The sequence below is a fragment of the Narcine bancroftii genome, chromosome 3 (genome assembly GCF_036971445.1).
Source record: "Narcine bancroftii isolate sNarBan1 chromosome 3, sNarBan1.hap1, whole genome shotgun sequence".
In the NCBI taxonomy this organism is placed as follows: domain Eukaryota; kingdom Metazoa; phylum Chordata; class Chondrichthyes; order Torpediniformes; family Narcinidae; genus Narcine; species Narcine bancroftii.
The window spans coordinates 166,391,052-166,413,492 of record NC_091471.1 but is presented as its reverse complement, the minus strand read 5'-3'; the positions used below and the strand labels follow the sequence as shown (position 1 = coordinate 166,413,492).

General features: G+C 41.0%; 1 protein-coding gene across 2 annotated transcripts in view; it reads right to left on the bottom strand.

The window, feature by feature from the left end:
- The window catches only part of LOC138757800 (probable E3 ubiquitin-protein ligase HERC6), an 88,781-nt gene that overhangs the window by 58,394 nt on the left and 7,946 nt on the right, over nt 1–22,441 (bottom strand). For both annotated transcript variants that reach the window (XM_069925721.1, XM_069925720.1), the window contains exon 2: nt 3,410–3,696. In XM_069925721.1, the coding sequence (XP_069781822.1) occupies nt 3,410–3,696 (287 nt within the window). The remainder of the gene's footprint in view (nt 1–3,409; nt 3,697–22,441) is intronic.

Sequence of the window (22,441 nt, the reverse complement as noted above, 5' to 3'; positions counted from 1 at the left end):
AGCCATCTCAAAATATTAATATATATTTAATTAAAATTATATATGTGTGCATTATGTGTTGTGTATTGTGTGAGCATCATTGTCCAGAGAAATGCTATTTTGTCAGGTAGTATGCATACAGTCAGATCATAATGAACTTGATCTTCAAGTGCACAATGTAATGAATATGGTGACTTAAGTACTGGGTGAGGAAGGGACAGCACTGGCTGAATAAAAGTTTGAGCTATCAAAGAGAAAATGTAACTTAAGACTTGCAGTGGGACACCAGGCTCCATCTGAGTCTAACTGGATAGCTGAATGGGAGGAGATGCAAAGCTACCATTAAGCTGGCAAGAGTACAGGAAAAATTCACAAAGATGTTACTGGGATTGGTGCGTAGAGGCAACAGGAGACAGGAAATGGGTTGTGATTTTTCTTGCTGTAGTTCAGGAGGCTGAGAAGTGGCCTTACAGAGTTATATATAACCATGAGTTTTTTCCCAGGGTAGGGGTATCTGATACAAGAGGGAATAGTTTGTGACAGGAGAAATGTTGCAAAGGGACCAGAGGGCTACCTTTTCCAGAGGGATGGTAGTAAACTGGCAGGGGAAATGCTTATGGTGGGTACAATTATATTTAAATAATATTATTTTGGGGTTCTTCTGCTCAGTAGAGATAAGAGTACCTAATGGTGAAACGCAGACACTTCTACCTGTCCAAGAAAGTCTCTACCATGCGGATTTCTGCAGTCTACATTCCAGCTTTGGGGTAATGAAAGTGAACCCATGAAGGAGCTTTACGGTGCCATCTGTGAAGTCCAGACTTCCCTCCATGAGAGTGCCATGATTTATTTTTGGAAAATTTTATTTTAATGTTTTCCATGCATGTAATAATATCCAAGTACAAAATATGACAATTATTAATATCAAATCTATTTTAATGATGGTATAACCAAGCAAAATTTTCAAAAATACATCATACTTATGTCTCAAACTATATGTGATGTTCTCCAAAGGAACACAACATCTCTGCATTCCAATGTTCCAAACCCAAATGAGTATCTGGTTTCCATGTTACTGCTATACACTTGCTTGCTACTGCTAAGGCAATCTTTAAAAATTGTTTTTGATAGATAGATCATTTCAATTTCGGTCTTATCCCTTCAATATTGCCTAATAAGAATAACATTGATTCCCATACCCATTCCAGATAAACTGCCAAATTTGACCGAAAAGTTCTCACTTTGGACAGGACCAAACGGAATGTAAAAAAAAAGTACTTACCCTCTGACCACATCCAAAACACTGATCGGATCAATCTGATTTAATTTATTTAACTTTTGTCAAGTAAGATATCATTGATGCAAGAAATTATATTGAACTAACCCGTATCTAACATTTATAATTTTTGTCATGCTATCCTGACACAACTCTGACAATTTGTTTAATCAATATTAGCATTCAAATCAATCTCCCAATGTTGTCTAGACCTATGAATCCCATTTAACAATTCCCTTCTGCATTTTAAATGCTGAAAAGCCTGGAAATAGTAGATGTAACAAGGATGTCTCCAATGGTAGGAGATTCTATGACAAGAGGACACAACTTCAGCATAAAAGAGTGCCAAGTTAAAGGAGAGATGTTGAAAAAATATTTAGACAGAGGGTGGTGAGTCTATGGAAGCTGTTGCTACAGCTGTGGAAGCAATGTCTTGGCTGCATTTAAGGCAGAGATTGACAGGTACTTGATTAGCCAAAGCATCAAGGTTATGAGGAGGAAGCAGGGTAGTCGGGCTGAGTGAGAGGATGGATCAGCTCCTGATTAGAATTGCGGACCAAGCTCGATGGGGCAAACTTCTGCTCCTCTACCTTGTGAAATGTAGGCAGATGGGACAAGTGAAAGTGGGACATTTGGTCAGCTTTGGCAAGATGGGTGTTGGCCTCTTTTCACACTGTGTGACTCTATGAAACCTAATTCCTTCCCCAGACAAACCCTAGGACGTTGCTCCAGCGGCAACTAACCCATAATGGGAACAGAGGGGGGAGTCTGTTGGCATCTGAACCTATAACGGGAACAGAGGGCAGAGTCTGTTGGCATCTGGACCTATAACGGGAACAGAGGGGGGAGTCTGTTGGCATCTGAACCCATAACGGGAACAGAGGGGGGAGTCTGTTGGCATCTGAACCCATAACGGGAACAGAGGGGGAAGTCTGCTGGGATCTGAACCTATAACGGGAACAGAGGGGGGAGTCTGTTGGCATCTGAACCTATAACAGGAACAGAGGGGGGAGTCTGTTGGCATCTCAACCTATAACAGGAACAGAGGGGGGAGTCTGTTGGCATCTGAACCCATAACGGGAACAGAGGGGGAAGTCTGCTGGGATTTGAACCTATAACGGGAACAGAGGGGGGAGTCTGTTGGCATCTCAACCCATAACGGGAACAGAGGGGGGAGTCTGTTGGCATCTGAACCTATAACGGGAACAGAGGGGGGGGGAGTCTGTTGGCATCTGAACCTATAACGGGAACAGAGGGCAGAGTCTGTTGGCATCTGAACCTATAACAGGAACAGAGGGGGGAGTCTGTTGGCATCTCAACCCATAACGGGAACAGAGGGGGGAGTCTGTTGGCATCTGAACCTATAACGGGAACAGAGGGGGGGAGTCTGTTGGCATCTGAACCTATAACGGGAACAGAGGGCAGAGTCTGTTGGCATCTGAACCTATAACAGGAACAGAGGGGGGAGTCTGTTGGCATCTGAACCCATAACGGGAACATCGGATGCGCTGAGAAGGTCTGCGGAGCTAAGCTGCTGGTCCTAAGGTTCCATTCCCCTGGCAAGTGGAAGGAAGCTCCCTGGTGGAAGCGGATTCAAGGTTTCTGCTTCAACAAAATACTGGGAAAGAAAAACACCGAGTGAGCGTTATCCTCTCCGCAAACAGTGGAAATTGAAACTATTTCACCAACAACTTCCAACGAGGAAAACGAAACTGTTGATTTTCACTTCGTCCTTTCAGGCTGGCCAGCGGGGGAAGAGAGGCTTTCGGCAAATTCACAGGAAAGCCAGGGCTTTAAACCATCCACACGTTCCTGCTTTTGCATTAAATTATTATTGGGTTCTGTCGGGAGCCTGAGCTGTAGCAAGTTGATGAAAATCGAAAAGAAATTTGCAGACGCTGGGAGTTGGAAATAAAACCAGAAAATGCTGGGGGAGCAGGAATAACTTCGATGGCATTGGTGCAAAGAGAAACATGCAAAAGGTTTGGGGTCTCCAACCCTCCGCCAGAATTGGGGAAGAAGAGGCAGGTCTGAGGTATTGGCAGCTGGGAAAATTAAAGTGGATCCCCGGCTTTAAATAATCCAACAGCCTACTGGAGCTGGTTGGTGCGGAAACTTTGGGAAGATCGCTCTCGGCTCAGGTTGAATGCTTACCCAAGGCGGTTGTGCTCGCTTTCCTCCCGAGTTGGCCGCTGTCGTTCTGGCCGCAGGTATACACGGTGCCGTCGGTCAGCAGAAACACGGTGTGCCCTGCACCGCATGAAACCTCTGTCACCGGCTTGTCCCGCAGACACTGGATTTCGCTTGGCTCTGAAAAGGTTCGGGGTGCCCCGCTCTCCAGCAGCGGCATCTGGGTCGACACGTCCACCCCCCAGCAAAACATCTTCATTCCTCTGCTCAGCGCTCTGCTCACATCTGCTGTGTTGTCTCTGCCTCCGCCCCTGGAGAAAATGCTGCACTGAGAGCAAGTATTCACTGAACCAAACAGTTTCATTTCCGCAGCACCTTGGGCCAATCCATTCTCTTTTTTAAAAAGATTATTTTATTTTAAAATTTTCATCTACAATGCATCTGATGACATCAATTATTAATCATTTGTGCATTGCGTTATGTTATAAATCCCCCATCCCCTACCCCAATAGACAAAAAAGAAATAAATAGGGAAAGAAAAAAAACAGGAATTATTCCAGAAGAACTCATCACAACTCAATATCATACAGAGATGTCTTCCAATAATTGAAATCTTACTTCTGATTTACTCCCAACTCCTCTTGAAATCCAAACACAAAAAATTATCCCAAAAGCAACACATCATATATAAACATACCCATATATATATAAAAATATTTTAAATCTCCAATTAATATTTAGTTATAAATATAACTCCCCATCTTATAATCTCCAAATATTAATTAGACCCAATACAAATCCTCCAATAATTCAAATCTTACTTCTAATTTACTCCAAACTCCCCTTGTACTCCAAAAGTTTTCCTTTAATAATCCATTTAAACCTACCTAAGCTATCTTCAAACAATTCATATTCTAAATTACGACCAACTTCCCTTGAGATCCAAATATTAAAAAAAGAAAAAGAGACAAGGATTACACAAATACTCTTCAAAATACAAAATTGTGACGGCGCACATCTCTGTGAGTGAACTGACCCTGTTTGTACTGCCGCGCCAGCAGGGCAGCTGCAGAAGATGGCACCGTCGGGGCTTGCTCATTGCCTTGTGGCTTAGGCCACAGCTCGCGCCCCGGGCCATGTGAGGATGTCACCGCTATGCGGAGCAGAACTCCCGTTGGCCTTAAAGGGGCGCGCGTGAAATTCAAATAAATAGTTCTACCGGAAACCCCACCGAGTCCAGTGGTGTTTTCTGTGTGTAGCAGCTGCTACATTGCTGACCCCATTGGTGACGATATCTGGTGATCTGATTCATCGGTGATCAGTGCTGTCTGGACCCACTGGCCCCGCATGTGGTTCAGGCAGGCGGAGGCGCAGTTTTGACTCCGGCAGATCACCTCAGACTCCACAATGTTCTACCACGTGGTGAGTGTCCTCGACGAAGAAACAGCCAGAGTGGATGAGCTGATCCATGATCCTCCTGAAGAGGGCAAGTACATCACCCTCAAAACCCTCCTCCTCAGCACCTTCAGTCTCTCCCATCGGCAGCACATGGCCAGGCTGATGCACCTCGATGGCCTGGGAGGACAGAGCCTCGTCCGCCTTGATGGATGAGACCCCGACACTACTCACAGACCTCAGCAACAAGCTCGCCTCATTAACACTCCCACTGCCCATCCACCATGGCAAGCACCGGCCAACATCCACAAAGAGCTGGACTCAGCGGAGTTCGTGTTGGTTCAGCATGGCCCACACCTGGCCCCCCTGCAGCACCCATATGAGGGCCTATATGAAGTCCTCCAGCGATCTTTACTCTGGACATTGTGGGGAGGGAGGAACTTTTCACAGTGGATCGGCTAAAGCCGGCACACATGGACTTAAACCAGTCAGTGCAGACAGTACAACCTAAATGGAGGGGCCGGCTGCCCAAGCGGTGGGATGCATAAGCTGGTTCTGGGGGCAGGGGGGTCATTGTGTGGTGGCACACATCTCTGTGAGCGAACTGGCCCCATTTGTACCACTGCGGTGGCGGGGCAGCTGCAGAAGATGGTGGCGTAAGAGCTTGCTCATTGCCTCGTGGCTTAGACCACTGCTCACGCCCTGGGCCACGTGATGACGTCACTGCTGCGTGGGGCAGAACTCCCATTGGCCTTAAAGGGGAGCGCACAAAATTTAAATAAACAGTTCTACCGGAAACCCCACCAAGTGTAGTGGTGTTTTCTGTTTGTATATATCAAAAACGATCTCATTTATATACATAAAACTGTGAAAGCGCATATCCTCATGGCGAACCGGTCCCGTTTGTATCACCACGTGGTGGGGCAGCCATGAGGAAATGGCATCGTCAGAGATTTCTCTCTGACTCCAGCATCCCTTCCAGCGCCCACCCTGGGCAGCGATTATGATGTCACAATGCACCAGGTGACTGAGCTCATGCTGCCTTTATAGGCACGTGCTGAATTTAAATAAAAACAGTCGTTAACGACTCTCAATGTGGTGGCTGTGTTTCTTCCACTGCTCACACTGCCACAGTGGTGACCCCGATGAGCCCAGACGTTTTTCTGGACTCAAAACACCATGGATTCAGCAGAGGTTAACGCTGTCTCCATCAAGCTTCCCCCCTTTTGGACCCACCAACCGAGAACGTGGTTTGGGCAGGCGGAAGCACAATTTCAACTCTGCAACATCTCCTCAGATGCCACGATGTTCTATCATGTCGTGAGCGCTCTGGACCAAGATACGGCAGTGAGGGTGGACGACACCCATCGGCTACGGGCAAGTACACCGCCCTCAAAGACCTGCTGCTTGAAACTTTCAGGCTAACTCCCCAGCAACGGGCTTCCAGGCTCCTTCACCTAGATGGGCTTGGGGATCGTAGTCCATCGACGCTGATGGACGAAATGCTGGCCCTGGCGCAAGACCACAAGCCTTGTTTTCTCTTCCACCAGATATTTCTGGAACAGATGCTGGAGGACATCCAGCTGCTCCACACAGATGAAGACTTCTCGAACCCGAGGAGAGCAGCAGCCCCTGCGGATGCCCTCTGTTGCATGAAAAGGGAGAATGAGGCAGCCCTCAACCAGGTGGCACGCCCAGGAGCCAGTCGACTGCAAGCCGCTCCCAAGACTAAGCGAGAGGAGGGCCAATCAACTTGGTGTTTCTACCACCAGCACTGGGGAGCGCAAGCCCGGAAATGCCGCCAGCTCTACGGGTTTCAGGGAAATGACCAGGCCAGCCGCCTTTGATGGCTATGATGGCTGACCACACAAACAGCCTCCTTCATGTGACGGACAGATCTACTGGCCGCCGATTCCTGGTTGACACAGGGGCTGAGCTCAGCGTCCTTCCCTCCACAGCATTAGAGACTTGCACCCGATCTCGAGGTCCAACCCTACGGGCGGCCAACGGCTCCACCATCAGGACCTACGGCACCCACAGGGCACAGATCCAGATCGAGAAGAAGTTCCACTGGAGGTTCACCCTACCCTCCGTGGGCACCGCGCTGTTAGGGGCCGACTTCCTCAGAGCTCACAGCTTACTGGTTGACATTAGGGAAAAAATGATGGTCAATGCCCGAATGTTCCACTCCACCCAACTGGACACAGCAGAAGCCAGGAGGCTCAAAATCACCACCGTAGCCACCGCCAGGGACAAGTTTGATGTGATTCTCCACGAATTTCCCGCCATCTTAGAGCCACGGTTCAATGCCACAGCATGGGGTCTTCCACCACATTGCCACACAGGGCACCCCACTGCATGCTAGACCCAGATGGCTTTCACCTGAGAAGCTCCAGCAGGCAAAAGAGGAGTTCTCCAGGCTCCAGGAACTGGGAATCGTCCAGCGCTCGGACAGCGCCTGGGCTTCGCCGCTCCATATGGTTCCATAATCGTCCAGGGACTAGAGATTGTGCATGGACTACCATCGGTTGAATGATGCAACCACCTCCGACAGGTACCCAGTGCCCCACATACAGGACTTCTCCGCCAACCTCCACGGTGCATGGGTCTTCTCCAAAATGGACCTCGTGCAGGGATACCATCAGATCCCAGTTCATCCAGACGAAGTGGGTAAGGCGGCCATTATCACCCCTTTCAGCCTCTTCAAGTTCCTGTGTATGCCTTTCGGTCTAAAGAACGTGGCCCAAATGTTCCAGTGCCTCATGGACGCAGATGGAAAAGACCTGGACTTTGTGTTCATTTACCTGGATGATGTTCTCATTGCCAGTCGTAACCACGATGAACACAAAACCCACCTCCTCACACTCTTTGCCCGGCTGGCAGACTTCAGCCTCATGGTCAACACGATCAAATGCCAGTTCGGCAAGGAGTCCCTCCAGTTCCTGGGGCACACCATTTCAGACAATACTAGAACCTGCCAGAATGTCTACCCTGGATTAAAGGTGGCTAAATGCCGTGGTAAACGGGGACTAGTAGAAGGAGTCCTGGGAGACGTAGGGACTGGAATGGGAATATTGAATGCTGCAGATATTGAGACACTACAGAATAAGACACAGAAGGAAGGGACTAAGGTTGGGGAAGGAATCGGAATTAGAAATGCATGGGGAAACATGGTGCAGGAGGAGATATATTTGGGATATCGGGCCCAAATGCAAACATGGACCCATACTGTGCAACTGATGGCTGAGTTAGGAAATGTCTTTGGGGAAACCAGGGTGGTGCACAACTATACTAGTTGTGTGCTCTCAGAGATCTTGATTCAGTTACTATGGGCAGAACTAGAAAGAAAGGTATTGTCTCACCATACGGCAACTTGGAAAGTTAGGGAGGAGTCACGTGATGGAGTAGTGGCCGGTCGGGGAACTCCAGCCCTCTCCGGAAAAGTTTAAAAAAAACACAGAAAACACAAAGGCACAACACAAAAATTAAAATAAAGTGAAAGTAAAGGTGGGAAGAAAATGGCAGCGAAGAAAGAAAAGTCGAAAGCAACAGGAAGAAGAGAAGAAGAAAAGACATCGGAAGAAGAAGGTGAAGGCCTTACCTGTCCGAGGAGGCCCGCCGCGGAGAGAGAAGCCCGCTCCCTCAGGTCAGTTGAAGTCCCGAGCTCGGGACTACAAAAATGGCTCGCGGACCCAAGCAAAAGTGTGCAACCGCACATGACAAAAAAAACACTGACGGGAGGGGGGACCAGCTGAGGAGTCGATCTCCACAGCTGAGAATGACAGCTACAGCACAACAACAAGAAGAGAACATAGAAAACAACGAGAACAAGAAAGAGAGTAAAAAGAAATCAAGGAAACAACAGATGGCCAACCCAGAGGAAGAAGAAGAAGAAGAACATAGAGAAATGGAAGAAGAAGGGAAGGGCAAGACAATGGATATATATTTTTTTAAAGAATATATGGAATCAGTAAAAGAATGGCAATCACAAGAATTTAGTGAAATAAAAAGAAGAATTAAAAGTACAGAAGAAAAAATGAATAGATTAGAGATGGTCATGTCAGATATAGGAAAAAGAGTGGACAAGGTGGAAGAATGAGAAACAGCCATAGAAATGGAAGTAGAGGACTTAAAAAAGAAATGAGAAGAATCTAATAAAAAAGTTAAAGAGACACAAGAGCTGTTAGCTCAGAAGATAGATATAATGGAAAATTATAATAGTAGAAATAATATAAAGATAGTGGGCCTTAAGGAAGATGAAGAAGGCAAGAATATGAGAGAATTTATAAAAGATTGGATCCCCAGGGTCCTAGGAAGACCAGAATTACAGGAAGAAATGGAAATAGAAAGGGCACATAGAACATTAGCCCCTAAACCACAGCCACAACAAAAACCAAGATCTATTTTAGTAAAATTCCTAAGATATACAACAAGAGAATATATATTGGAGAAAGCAATGAGGAAAATAAGAGAAGACAAAAAGCCACTGGAATACAAAGGTCAAAATTTTTTTTTTATCCAGACATAAGTTTTGAACTCCTGAAGAAGAGAAAGGAGTTTAATACAGCAAAAGCGATCCTATGGAAAAAAGGATATAAATTTATGCTAAAGTACCCAGCGGTACTTAAAATAGTTATTCCAGGGCAGCAAAATAGACTATTCTCAGATCTGGAGGAAGCACGAAAATTTGCAGAACAATTACAAAACAGATAGAGAGATGAAGACATGTAACGAGAGCAAAAATGACCACGAACTATATGTATGTGTGTATATGGGTATATATATATATGTGTGTGTGTGTGTGTGTGTGTGTGTGTGTGTGTGTGTGTGTGTGTGTGTGTATATATATATGTGTGTGTGTACATGAGTGTATGCGTATTTAAAGGAAAATATATAGAGTATAGATAAGAATTAATAAGGGAAAGAAAGGGAAGAGAGGAAGTAAAGAAGGAATTAAGAGAGTGACCTTTGTTGTATATGAAAATTAAAATCTTTTCGGGGGGGGCTGGGTGGGGAGGAGTTATGGTCACTGCGAAATCAGTTGACGCTTGCGAGTGAATTCGCAAATCCAAATGGAGAGGGGAGATGTGGTTGCCCGACAAGGGATGGGATAAAGGGCAACTTAGGAAGGGGAGGGGATAGTGGGGTTAAAGAAATTTTAGATAAGAGAATAAGGGAAATGTTTGATGTTTTAGAAATGTTGTCTTATAAAGTGTTCAAAACAAGAAAGCAGAAATGGATAAGAAGGAAAGGTGATGATGAAGAGACGGAAAGGAAAGATAAACAAAGTATGAAATGGCTATGTTGAACTATATGACTTTAAATATTAACGGAATACATAACCAAATTAAAAGGAAGAAACTGCTAAATTTACTGAAAAAAGAAAAATTTGATATAGCATTCGTGCAAGAAACACACTTAACTGAAATGGAGCACAAGAAATTAAAGAGAGATTGGATAGGACATGTAACAGCAGCGTCATATAATTCAAAAGCTAGAGGAGTAGCTATATTAATCAGTAAAAATGTACCAATTAAAATAGAAGAGGAAATAATAGATCCAGCAGGGAGATATGTAATGATAAAATGTCATATATATTCGGAGTTTTGGAATTTACTCAATGTATATTTACCTAACGAAGAAGATCAAAAATTTATGCAAGATATTTTTTTGATGAAAGCAGACACGCAAGGGAACATACTAATAGGAGGGGATTTCAACCTTAATTTGGATTCAAACATGGATAAAACTGGGAAAAAAATTAACAGAAAGAACAAAGTAACCAAATTTATAATTAAATCGATGCAAGAAATGCAACTTTTGGATATATGGAGGAAACAACACCCAAAGGAAAATGAATATTCATATTATTCGGGTAGACATAAAACATACTCAAGAATAGGCCTATTCTTGTTATCAGCTCGCATGCAAGACAGAGTTAGAAAAACAGAATATAAAGCTAGAATATTATCAGACCACTCACCCCTGATATTGACAATAGAGTTAGAGGACATCCCTCCAAGAATGTATAGATGGAGATTAAACTCCATGCTACTTAAAAGGCAGGATTTTAGAGAATTCATTGAAAGACAAATTAAAATGTAATTTGAAATAAATACGGAATCAGTGAAAGATAAGTTTATACTATGGGACGCAATGAAAGCGTTCATCAGAGGGCAAATAATAAGTTATGTAACCAAGATGAAGAAGGACTATAATCAGGAAACAGAGCAGTTGGAAAGGGAAATAGCAAATATAGAAAAAGAATTAGCAATGAAGGAAGACACAACTAAAAGAAGAGAATTGGCAGATAAAAAAAAAATATGAAGCACTACAAACATATAAGGTGGAGAAGAACATAATGAAGACAAAACAGAAATATTATGAACTAGGAGAAAAAACGCACAAAATTTTAGCATGGCAGCTTAAGACAGAACAAACTAAGAGAATGGTATTGGCATCAAGGAAAAAAGACAAACAAATCACATATAATCCAACAGAGATTAATGAAAACTTCAGAGAATTCTACGAACAATTATACCAAACTGAAAATGAAGGGAAAGAAGGATAACTAAAATTGAACTACCGAAATTACAAATAGAGGAACAAAATAAATTAACAGAACCATTTGAAATAGTAGAAATACAAGAGATAATAAAAAAACTACCGAATAATAAAACACCAGGAGAGGATGGATTCCCAATAGAATTCTATAAAACATTTAAAGATTTATTAAATCCATCCCCTCCTGGAAGTAATCAACCAGATTGATAAAACACAAAGCTTACCAGATTCATGCAAAACAGCAATAATTACAGTAATACCAAAGACAGGGAAAGATCCACTCGCACCAGCGTCATATAGACCAATATCATTACTTAACACAGATTATAAGATAATAGCTAAACTATTAGCAAACAGATTAGCAGAGTATGTACCAAAAATAGTAAATCTAGACCAAACTGGATTTATTAAAAAAAGACGAACAACAGACAATATTTGTAAATTTATTAACTTAATTCATGCAGTAGAAGGAAATAAAGCTCCAACAGTAGCGGTTGCTTTAGACGCAGAGAAGGCCTTTGACAGAGTAGAATGGAATTATTTATTTAAAGTACTACAAAAATTCAGTTTACCAGAGAAATATATTAATTGGATTAAAGCATTATATAAGGGGCCATTGGCGAAAGTGACAGTAAATGGATATATATCAAAACAATTTAACTTAAGCAGATCAACACGGCAGGGATGCCTACTATCGCCCTTATTGTTCGCGTTAGCCATAGAACCACTAGCAGAACTGATAAGAACAGAAAATAAAATAAAAGGGATAAAAATAAAAGACAAGGAATATAAAATCAGTTTATTTGCAGATGACGTTATAGTATACTTAACAGAACCAGAAATATCAATAAAAGAATTACATAAGAAATTGAAGGAATATGGAGAAGTGTCGGGATACAAGATTAACGCAAATAAAAGTGAAACAATGCCAATGAATAATGCGGATTTCTCAAAATTTAAGAAAGAATCACCATTCAGATGGCAAATGCAAGCAATACGATACCTAGGTATACAAATAAATAAAAACCTCGGCCATCTATATAAACTCAATTATTATCCACTAATGAAAAAATTACAGGACGACTTAGAGCATTGGAAAGACTTACCACTAACACTAATAGGAAGGATAAACTGTATTAAAATGAACATTTTCCCAAGGATACAATACCTATTTCAGGCCTTGCCAATACACTTGACGGAGAAATTCTTCAAGGAGTTAAAGAAAATAATAAGGAAATTTTTATGGAAAGGGGGGAAACCGAGGATAGCACTAGATAAATTAACAGAATGGTGTAAACAAGGAGGCTTACAACTGCCAAACTTAAAAAATTATTATAGAGCCGCACAATTAAGATACCTATCAGATTTTTATCAAACAAGGGAAAAGCCAGATTTGACTAGATTAGAACTAGATAAAATAGGGGAGAAGATACCCGAACATATATTATATAAATGGGATGAAAAATTGGTACAACGTAGGAATTCTGCAGTATTACATCATCTGCTCAATATTTGGAAGAAGATTCATGTAGAAAGGAATAAAACAAATTACCAACTACCAAAACTAATACTGACGCAAAATCAGCTAATCCCTTTTACAATAGATAACCTTTCCTTTAGAGAATGGGAGAAAAAAGGGATCAAAGAATAGAAAATTGCTTTTCAGGAAATAAATTATTATTCTTTGAACAAATGAAGGATAAATATAATATAACTCATGATACAGTGTTGGCATACTACCAACTGAAATCCTACTTGAAGGACAAATTGGGAAGCAGTCTGAGGTTACGAGAGGGAAGTAATTTTGAATATGTGATTACAGACACAATGATAATCAAAAAATTTATAACAAACATGTATATTAAACTACAAGAAAAGGAGAATGAGGAAACAAATGGTAAAACTAAACAAAAATGGGAACAAGATCTAAACATAAAGATAAAGAAGGAAACATGGGAGAAGTTATGCTCAGGAACTATGAGAAATACAATAAATACGAGGTTACGTATGATACAATATAACTGGATACACAGGCTATATATTACACCTCAAAAGTTAAATAAATGGGACCCAACAGTATCTGACAGATGTTTTCGCTGTAAAAAGGAAATGGGAACAACAATTCATGCAATCTGGACATGTGAGAAAGTGAAAAAATTTTGGGAAGATCTAAACCTGATATTAAATAAAATCACAAAAAGCAATATACCAAAAAACCCAGAGATCTTCCTCCTAAGTACCATAAAAAACAAAGAATTTCGACTTGATTTGGATGATGCACAAAAAAGATTTGTTAGGATAGCCCTAGCTGTAGCAAAAAAATGTATTATGTCAGCCTGGAAATTAGAAGATAACTTGAGAATACAACAATGGTATATAGAAATGAATAAATGTATTCCATTAGAAAAAATAACATATAATTTAAGAAATAATATTACAATATTTGAACAAATATGGGAGCCATATATGAAACACAATAGAGAAAACCTACCGGGGACATCTACCACCTAAAATGACAGAAGGAGAAGGGAATTAAAAGAATTGACTCAGTGGAATTTCTTGTTTATTTTTATTGAGTGACAACATTATTTGACGGGTTTAATGTATCTTAGATTCTGAACTTTAAATGAATGGGAGGGGAGGTAGGGAGGGTGGGATGGGAAAAAGGAGGGGGAGAGAAAACAACACTATATATTTGAAAAGGAAAATGTATGTATCTTGATCAATGTGGTTTATAGTGTGAAAAATAAAAAAAATTTTAAAAACTTGGAAAGTTATGTTTAACCTTACGCAGTATTGGCTCCACCCAGACCCACAGCATACACGCTGCGACCGTAGGGGATGCAATGTCACCATGCAGCTGGTGAAGGGACAGAACGCATCCACTTGGTGCCAGTTTGTGCCAATCCCCCAACTGTTTGGAGCCCAATTGTGGGAACCGATATTCCGAGGAAACTGGGTAGATGAGGACAGTCGCACAGACACCGAACAGTCTTGTGCCCAATGATCTGATGAGATGCTATATCCGCTACATTCTGCTCTGTATGACCCGTACACTATGAGACATACAGAGGGCAAGTGCACTTGGCTGCTAGTGGCGGTAAACCGGAACGTTGTAGTGGAAGTGCGATCCCATGTAGTATGTATGTATGGGCATTTGGAGATAATCGTGAATGGCCAAAAGACACTCTCTCCCCCTGTTCATGGTTGTTTAGAAAAGGTCTACACAATCCATATTCCTAGGGAGAATCATCTTTTTCACATAGATTCTACGACACAGGTTAGTGAAGATATAACTGCCCATCTCGTCCCCTTACTCGGGCCGACGGCGAATTATAGCCAGTTGCAGCAGTTGCTAAAAGAAAATGAGCAAATCACCGTAATGCTTCAGAAGCTAGGCGCACCTTAATCCAAGCTAAGGTTGACCTGACTTACAAGGAGGGCCAACTGGTGCGAATAGCCAACCAGGTCATGCAACTTAGTGTCCATCATTGGTGGGACATTTTTAAGGGATGGTCACCCAGAGCCTCGTCCACCCTACATCTTGCATGGCACCCTTGTGATTATGTTCGTGGCCCTAGTGGCCTTACTTATGGTGATCATTTGCATGTGGGTTAGAGTGCGCACACTCATGGGACAGGTTAACGAGACAATAAAAAGGGTACAGCGGCGAGTGTATCAAGAGGCCATATCCAATCGTCAGGACAAAAAAGATGCTCCCTTAGTGGTGTAGATCTTTGATCTACAAGGAGGGAACTGTGGAAGGAAACATGACTTTAATCAAGTAGACGCCAATACAGAAGAGGGTGAGGGAGTAACCCACACGAAGTTGTTAGAATGTGATAAAGATGCGTCCTTAACTGTTTCCTGCTTTTCAATCTGTCTTGTAACCGTACTGTGTGAGAGGGAGTACATAGCCTGTAGCAATTGATTGAAGACTTGTTTGTTTCGGGTTATAAAAGCTTTTTCTCTGCCTGATACGGGCAGAGTCTCTGTTGCGGACTCTCCAAGGTTAACCTTGTCAATAAACTCTTCTGAAATGATCTCCCGGGCTGTGTTTTCTATTTAAATAATTATAGAGTCCCGAAGAAATCAGCAACACCCTCACATACAGGAGGCTGTCCTGTTGGCCAGCCGTCATGGCTGTCAGCAATGGCTGGCTCTAGCATTTCCCTGCAACATGCACAGTGGTCGGCATCAGTGGGCTCTGGAACTCAATCACTGGTGGTAAAAGCACCACTGGCGGTTGGGCTCACCTCCCTTGTGGGATTGCTGTTCTCTCAGTGGGTCAATCTGGTTCTGGCCGCGGGGTTTGACGATGAGCCCCACGGATTCCGAGCACTCTCTTTTCTGTTTCCAGAGGATGTCCGCTCATGCTGCGACCTTCCATGGGTCATTGAAGTCGGTGTCCGCCAGGAGCAGTTGGGTGTGTTCCGGTAGTTGCTCTAAGAATGCCTGCTCGAACATTATGCAGGATTTATGCTCCCCAATGAGGGCTAGCATGTCATTCAGAGTACCAGGCTGAGGAACAGCTTCTTCCCACGGGCAGTGAAAATGCTAAACGACCAAAGGAACTGCTCACACTAACTATCCAAGACTCTCATTTATACAAAACAATATTTATTTATTCATTTTATAGGTATAATACTTGTCCTGCATATGTATTATTGTGTTATGTCTGGTTGTGTGTCTGCATGCTTTTACACTGAGGACCAGAGAACGCTGTTTCTTCGTGTTGTACTTGAGTAATTAGATGACAATAAACTTGACTTCTGTTCCAAGAAAAAAACAAACCCAGCTGTTATGCTTCTTCTATTGTGATAAAATAACTTGGGTTCTTTTGTATTATTTATATTTTATTATCAACTTAAGACTTCGTGGGACATATCCATTTTGTGCATTTGACTCCAGGTGGTGCATTCCATTTATGGCGCCCTCTAGTTCTAAGGAGGATCACCAACTCCCAATCACCTCATCCCCTTTCCTTAAGATGTTAAATCTAGCAACATTGGTTTGCACGATTGGTGTAGCGGTTAGTGCAATGCCTATAGAGTGCCAGTGATTGGGACTGGATTGCGGTTCGAATCTTGTGCTGTCTGTTTATACATTCTCTCCATGTCTATGTGGATTATCTCCTGGGGGTCCGGTTTCCTCCCACCATGAAAAACGTACTGGAGGTGTTGGTTAATGGGGTGTAAATTGGGCGGCGCAGACTCATGGGCCGAAATGGCCTGTTACTGTAATACAGTAACACAGTAAATTTAGACATTTAAATTTAAAATTTAAATGGACATGGTAATAGAGTATTAATTTCAATTTAAAGTTTGACACAAACATCAGGTGCACCAACTTTTTCTTATAGAGATTCAGCCTGTTGGGTGCTTTGATAACATGTGTGGATCTTCTCAACACAGGTGCTTGTGTCAGCTCTGCTGGTCCACTAATGTCTATTGCTGGTGGTGTTTCCTCTGTGGTTGTGCAGGCTGGATCTTCTGCATTTCTGTGTTCTTGAAGCTTCACTTGCATTTTCTGCAGGCTCTTTTGATTCCTCCTCATTATTTGACCATCCTCTTTTCTGACAGTGCAGGATCTTGGATTTACTTCCTCCAGAACAGTGGCCTTCTTGTCCCAAGTGTTGGAATCTCTGAGTCCCACTATCTCGTGTTGTGTAATTGGCCCTAAGCTTCTTACTGACTTGTCATAGTTTGCTTTTTGTCTCCTTTACAGATGCTTGTTTCCATTTGACATCCCTGTTCTTGTTTGGGTCTGCAGAGTAAGGAAGTGTGGTGCGTAGTCTACGTCCTATCAGGTGTTCAGCAGGTGACATGCCATTTTCAAGTAGTGAAGCTCTGTAACTCCATAGAGCTAGATAAGGAGTTGAGCCACTTGTGGTTTCTTGAGCAAGTATTTAACTATGTGAACTCTTTTCTCTGCTTTACTGTTTGACTAGGGATGAAAAGGACTTGAAGTCACATGTTGAAAACCATACTCTTCTGCAAAGTCTGGAATTCTCTACAACTGTAGCATGGACCATTATCACTGTAGACGATTTGAGGACTTCCATGTCTTTCAAAGATCGACTTCATGTGTCTGATCACATAGGCCGCAGACATGTTGGGAAGCAGCACCATCTCAGGATAGTTTGATAGATAGTCAATAAACAGGAGGTAATTATTTCCATCAGTCCCAACTTTCTGCCATGGCTCCTCTGGTAAGTCGCTTAGAGTCGTGTGTTCCTTTGGCTGCTTGGGATAATGTTTCAGACAGGTCTCACAGCTTTTTTAAAATATTTTTTTTAATTTTCACACTGTGAACCATATCAACCAAAATATATACAAACATTTCTCATTAAATATACACAGTGGCATTTTCTCTCTTTTTACCCCCCCCCCTTCCCACCCCCCTCCAAAACCAATAAATATTCAACATATACAATACAATAAAACCATTAAGCAATGTCATCACACAATGAAAAATAAACAAGAAAAATGTGTCATCTACTTTTACACACTGGATTAAGTCGTTTTGTCTTATCATTTTAGGGGTGGAAGTCCGAGGCAAGCCCTCTCTGTTATGTTCCAGTAATGGTGCCCAAATTTGTTCAAATAATGTGACTTTATTTTTTAAATTATATGTTATTTTTTCCAATGGAATACATTTATTAATTTCCATGTACCATTGCTGTATTCTCAGGCGCTCGTTCATTTTCCAAGTTGACATTATACATTTTTTTGCCACTGCTAAGACTATTATAATAAATCTTTTTTGCACTTTATCCAATTTGAGGCCTAATTCCTTACTTATATTACTTAGAAGAAAGATCTCTGGATTTTTTGGTATGTTAATTTTTGTGATTTTATTTAATATTTGATTTAGATCTTCCCAAAACATTTTCACTTTCTCACATGCCCAAATTGCATGTACTGTTGTTCCCATTTCCTTCTGACAGCGAAAACATCTATCTGATAATGTTGGATCCCATTCTTTTAACTTTTGAGGCGTGATATATAACCTGTGTAACCAATTACACTGTATCATGTGTAACCTTGTGTTTATTATATTCTTTATAGTTCCAAAACATAACTTTTCCCATGCTTCATTTTTTATCTTTATGTTTAAATCCTTTTCCCACTTTTGTTTAGGTTTATAGCTTATTTCATCATTTTCCTTATGATGCAGCTTAATATACATGTTCATCGTAAATCTTTAATGAACTAAAGAGAATAACAAAGAAATTCTTGTGGAAAGGGGGGAAACCAAGGGTAGCGTTAGATAAATTAACAGAGAGGTATAACCAAGGTGGTTTGCAGTTACCAAACTTTAAAAATTATTATAGAGCAGCACAATTAAGGTACTTACCAGATTTTTACCAGACAAGGGAAAAACCAGACTGGACTAAGATAGAACTAGATAAAATAGGGGAGAAGGTACCCAAACATATACTTTATAAGTGGGATGAAAAGGTGGTGCAATATAAATGCTCACCAGTGTTGCATCATTTACTTAATAAATGGAAGAAGATCCACTGAGAAAGGAAAAAAACGAATGACCAAACACCAAAATTGTTATTGACACAAAACTCACTAATCCCTTTTACAATAGATAACCATTCCTTGAGAGCACACATGTCAAACTCTGGCCCACGTGTCTGTAATCACATATTCAAAGCTGCTTCCTTCTGATAATCTCAGTCTGTTTCCCAATTTATCCTTTAAATAAGCTTTCAGTTGATGATACCATGAGTTATTCCATATTTGTACTTCAACTGTTCAAATGTTGATAAATTATTTCCCAAAAAACAATTTCTATTCTTTTGATTCCTTTTCTGTCACATTCTCTAAAGCAGGGGTGTCAAACTCAAATTCATGGAGGGCCAAAATTAAAAACTTGGACTAAGTCGAGGGCCGAACTAAATATTTATTGAAAATTTTCAATAACATCTGCATGTTTTCTCTTCTTTCAACATATGTAATGTTAAACTTTTTTCTTATTAAAATAAATGTTTAATAATAGTTTTGGATAAACTCTTTCCAGAAGCATTAACAAATGAGAAATAAAATATTCAATAAATAATATTTCTCTATAGAGGATTTGTCAAATGTTGCTAGTGTGCTGTCGAATAATAAAATCTGAGGGCTATTGAGAATGTGGGAGAATAACATGATTCCTGAAACAATCAAATGGGTGACTGATTGTGGGCATGAACTCTAGCAGGGTTATTTGCCATGCCCTTTTTCCATTGGTACAGATATCCTTTGATTTACACACTTTTCAAGCTTTATGCCTAATGAGCTTGTATCCAGGTGCAGGACCATTTTTAACCAGGAATATATTTATTACTGTGACATGAAACTATTGGAAGATCGTTTTATCCTGAGATTAAAGTTCATAATCCTTACTCAGGCCTGTGTGCGGGAGGGCAGGGTTTGCGGGCGATCGGGTTGGACAACGACAGTGCGGGGGCATCGGCTCTCGCTGCAGGGCGGCATCTCGGCAGATCAGCGGCCCCATCACCGTGAGTCGCGGGTCGGCCTGTGGCAGGGAGGGGGAGTGGGCAACGGTCCTGGCGAGGTCAGGCCCGAGGCCTCCGGTTCCGGGCGCTGGGAAGCGGCCTTGGCTTCCCCTGACACCGGCCAGGCCCCAAAACCAGAGTCCACGGTGAGAACCTGCAACGTAAACAGAGGAGGTGGGGGCGATTAGTGGGCTGATGCCAATGCATTCTGGGATTTATAGTATTAGCTGTGCATGCGCTATACTGGCGCGGCGGCCAGCGGGCCACCTCTAATACATTTTTGAAATGATCTTGTGGGCCAAGTATAATTATATTGTGGGCCAAATTTGGCCCGCGGGCCAGAGTTTGACATGTGTGCTCTCAAGGAATGGTTATCCATTGTAAAAGGGATTAGTGAGTTTTGTGTCAATAACAATTTTGGTGTTTGGTAATTCATTTTTTTCCTTTCTCAGTGGATCTTCTTCCATTTATTAAGTAAATGATGCAATACTGGTGAGCATTTATATTGCACCACCTTTTCATCCCACTTATAAAGTATATGTTTGGGTACCTTCTCCCCTATTTTATCTAGTTCTATCTTAGTCCAGTCTGGTTTTTCCCTTGTCTGGTAAAAATCTGGTAAGTACCTTAATTGTGGTGCTCTATAATAATTTTTAAAGTTTGGTAACTGCAAACCACCTTGGTTATATCTCTCTGTTAATTTATCTAACGCTACCCTTGGTTTCCCCCCTTTCCACAAGAATTTCTTTGTTATTCTCTTTAGTTCATTAAAGAATTTCTCTGTTAAGGGAATCGGCAATGATTGAAATAAGTATTGTATCCTTGGAAAGACATTCATTTTAATGCAATTTACCCTCCCTATCAATGTTAGTGGTAATTCTTTCCAATGTTCTAAGTCTTCCTGTAATTTCTTTATTAGTGGCTGATAATTTAGTTTGTACAGGTGGCTTAAGTTTTTATCTAACCTGATACCTAGGTATTAGATTGCTTGTGTTTGCCATTTAAATGGTGATTCTTTTTTAAAATTCTGTATAATCCGCATTACTCATTGGCATCACTTCACTTTTATTTGTGTTGGTCTTGTACCCCGATATTTCTCCATACTCCTTCAATTTCTTATGTAATTCTTTTATTGATATCTTTGGTTCTATTAAGTATACTATGATCTCATCTGCAAATAAGCTGATTTTATACTCTTTCTCCTTTATTTTTATCCTTTTTATTTTATTTTCTGTTCTTATCAGTTCTGCCAATGGTTCTATTGCCAAAGCGAACAATGAGGGGGGATAATGGACATCCCTGTCTAGTTGATCTATTTAATTTAAATTGGTTTGATACATATTCATTTACTGTTACCTTTGCCAATGCTTCATTATATAATGTTTTAATCCAATTAATAAATATTTCTGGTGGATTGAACCTCTGTAATACTTTAAATAAATAATTCCATTCTACTCTGTCAAAGGCTTTTTCTGCATCTAAAGCTACAGCCACTGTTGGCTTCTTATTTCCTTGAACTGCATGAATTAGATTAATAAGTTTATAGACATTATCCGCTGTTCGTCTTTTCTTAATAAATCCAATTTGATCTTGTTTTACTAGTTTTGGTACACAATCGGCCAATCTGTATGCTAATAATTTTGCTATTATCTTATAATCTGAGTTAAGTAGAGATATTGGTCTATATGATGCTGGTGTTAATGGATCCTTCCCTGTCTTTGGTACTACTGTAATTATTGCTGTCTTACATGAATCTGGCAAGTTTTGTGTTTCTTCTATCTGGTTCATTACTTTCAGGAGAGGAGGAATTAATAACTCTTTAAATTTTTTATAGAATTCTATTGGGAATCCATCCTCTCCTGGTGTTTTATTGTTCGGCAGCTTTTTTAATATATCCTGTACTTCCTCTATTTCAAATGGTTTTATCAGTTTGTTTTGTTCCTCTTCTTGCAATTTTGGCAGTTCAATTTTAGCTAAAAACTCTTCTATTTTATCATCTTTCCCCTCATTCTCAGTTTGGTATAATTGCTCATAAAATTCCTTAAAGTTCTCATTAATCTCTATTGGGGGGGTTATATGTAATTTGTTTGCCCTTTTTCCTTCATGCCAATACAGTTCTTTTAGCTTGTTCTGTTTTAAGTTGCCAGGGTAATATTTTATGCGTTTTTTTCTCCCAGTTCGTAATACTTTTGCTTTATTTTGTTATGTTCTTCTGCACCTTGTACATTTGTAATGTTTCATATTTTATTTTTTGTCCTTTTCATTATATCATCCCCTTTTCTGTACTTACTATCTCCCTTTCCAACTGCTCTATTTCCTGATTGTAGTCCTTTTTCATCTTAGTTATATAACTTATTATCTGCCCTCAAATGAAGGCTTTCATTGCGTTCCATAATATAAATTTGTCTTTCACTGATTCCGGGTTTATTTGAAAATATGTTTTAATTTGGCGTTCAATAAACTGTCTAAATTCCTGCCTTTTAAGTTACATGGTGTTTAACCTCCACCTATATGTTCTTGGTGGGATGTCCTCCAGTTCTATTGCTAATTACAGGGGTGAATGATCAGATAGTAATCTAGCTTTA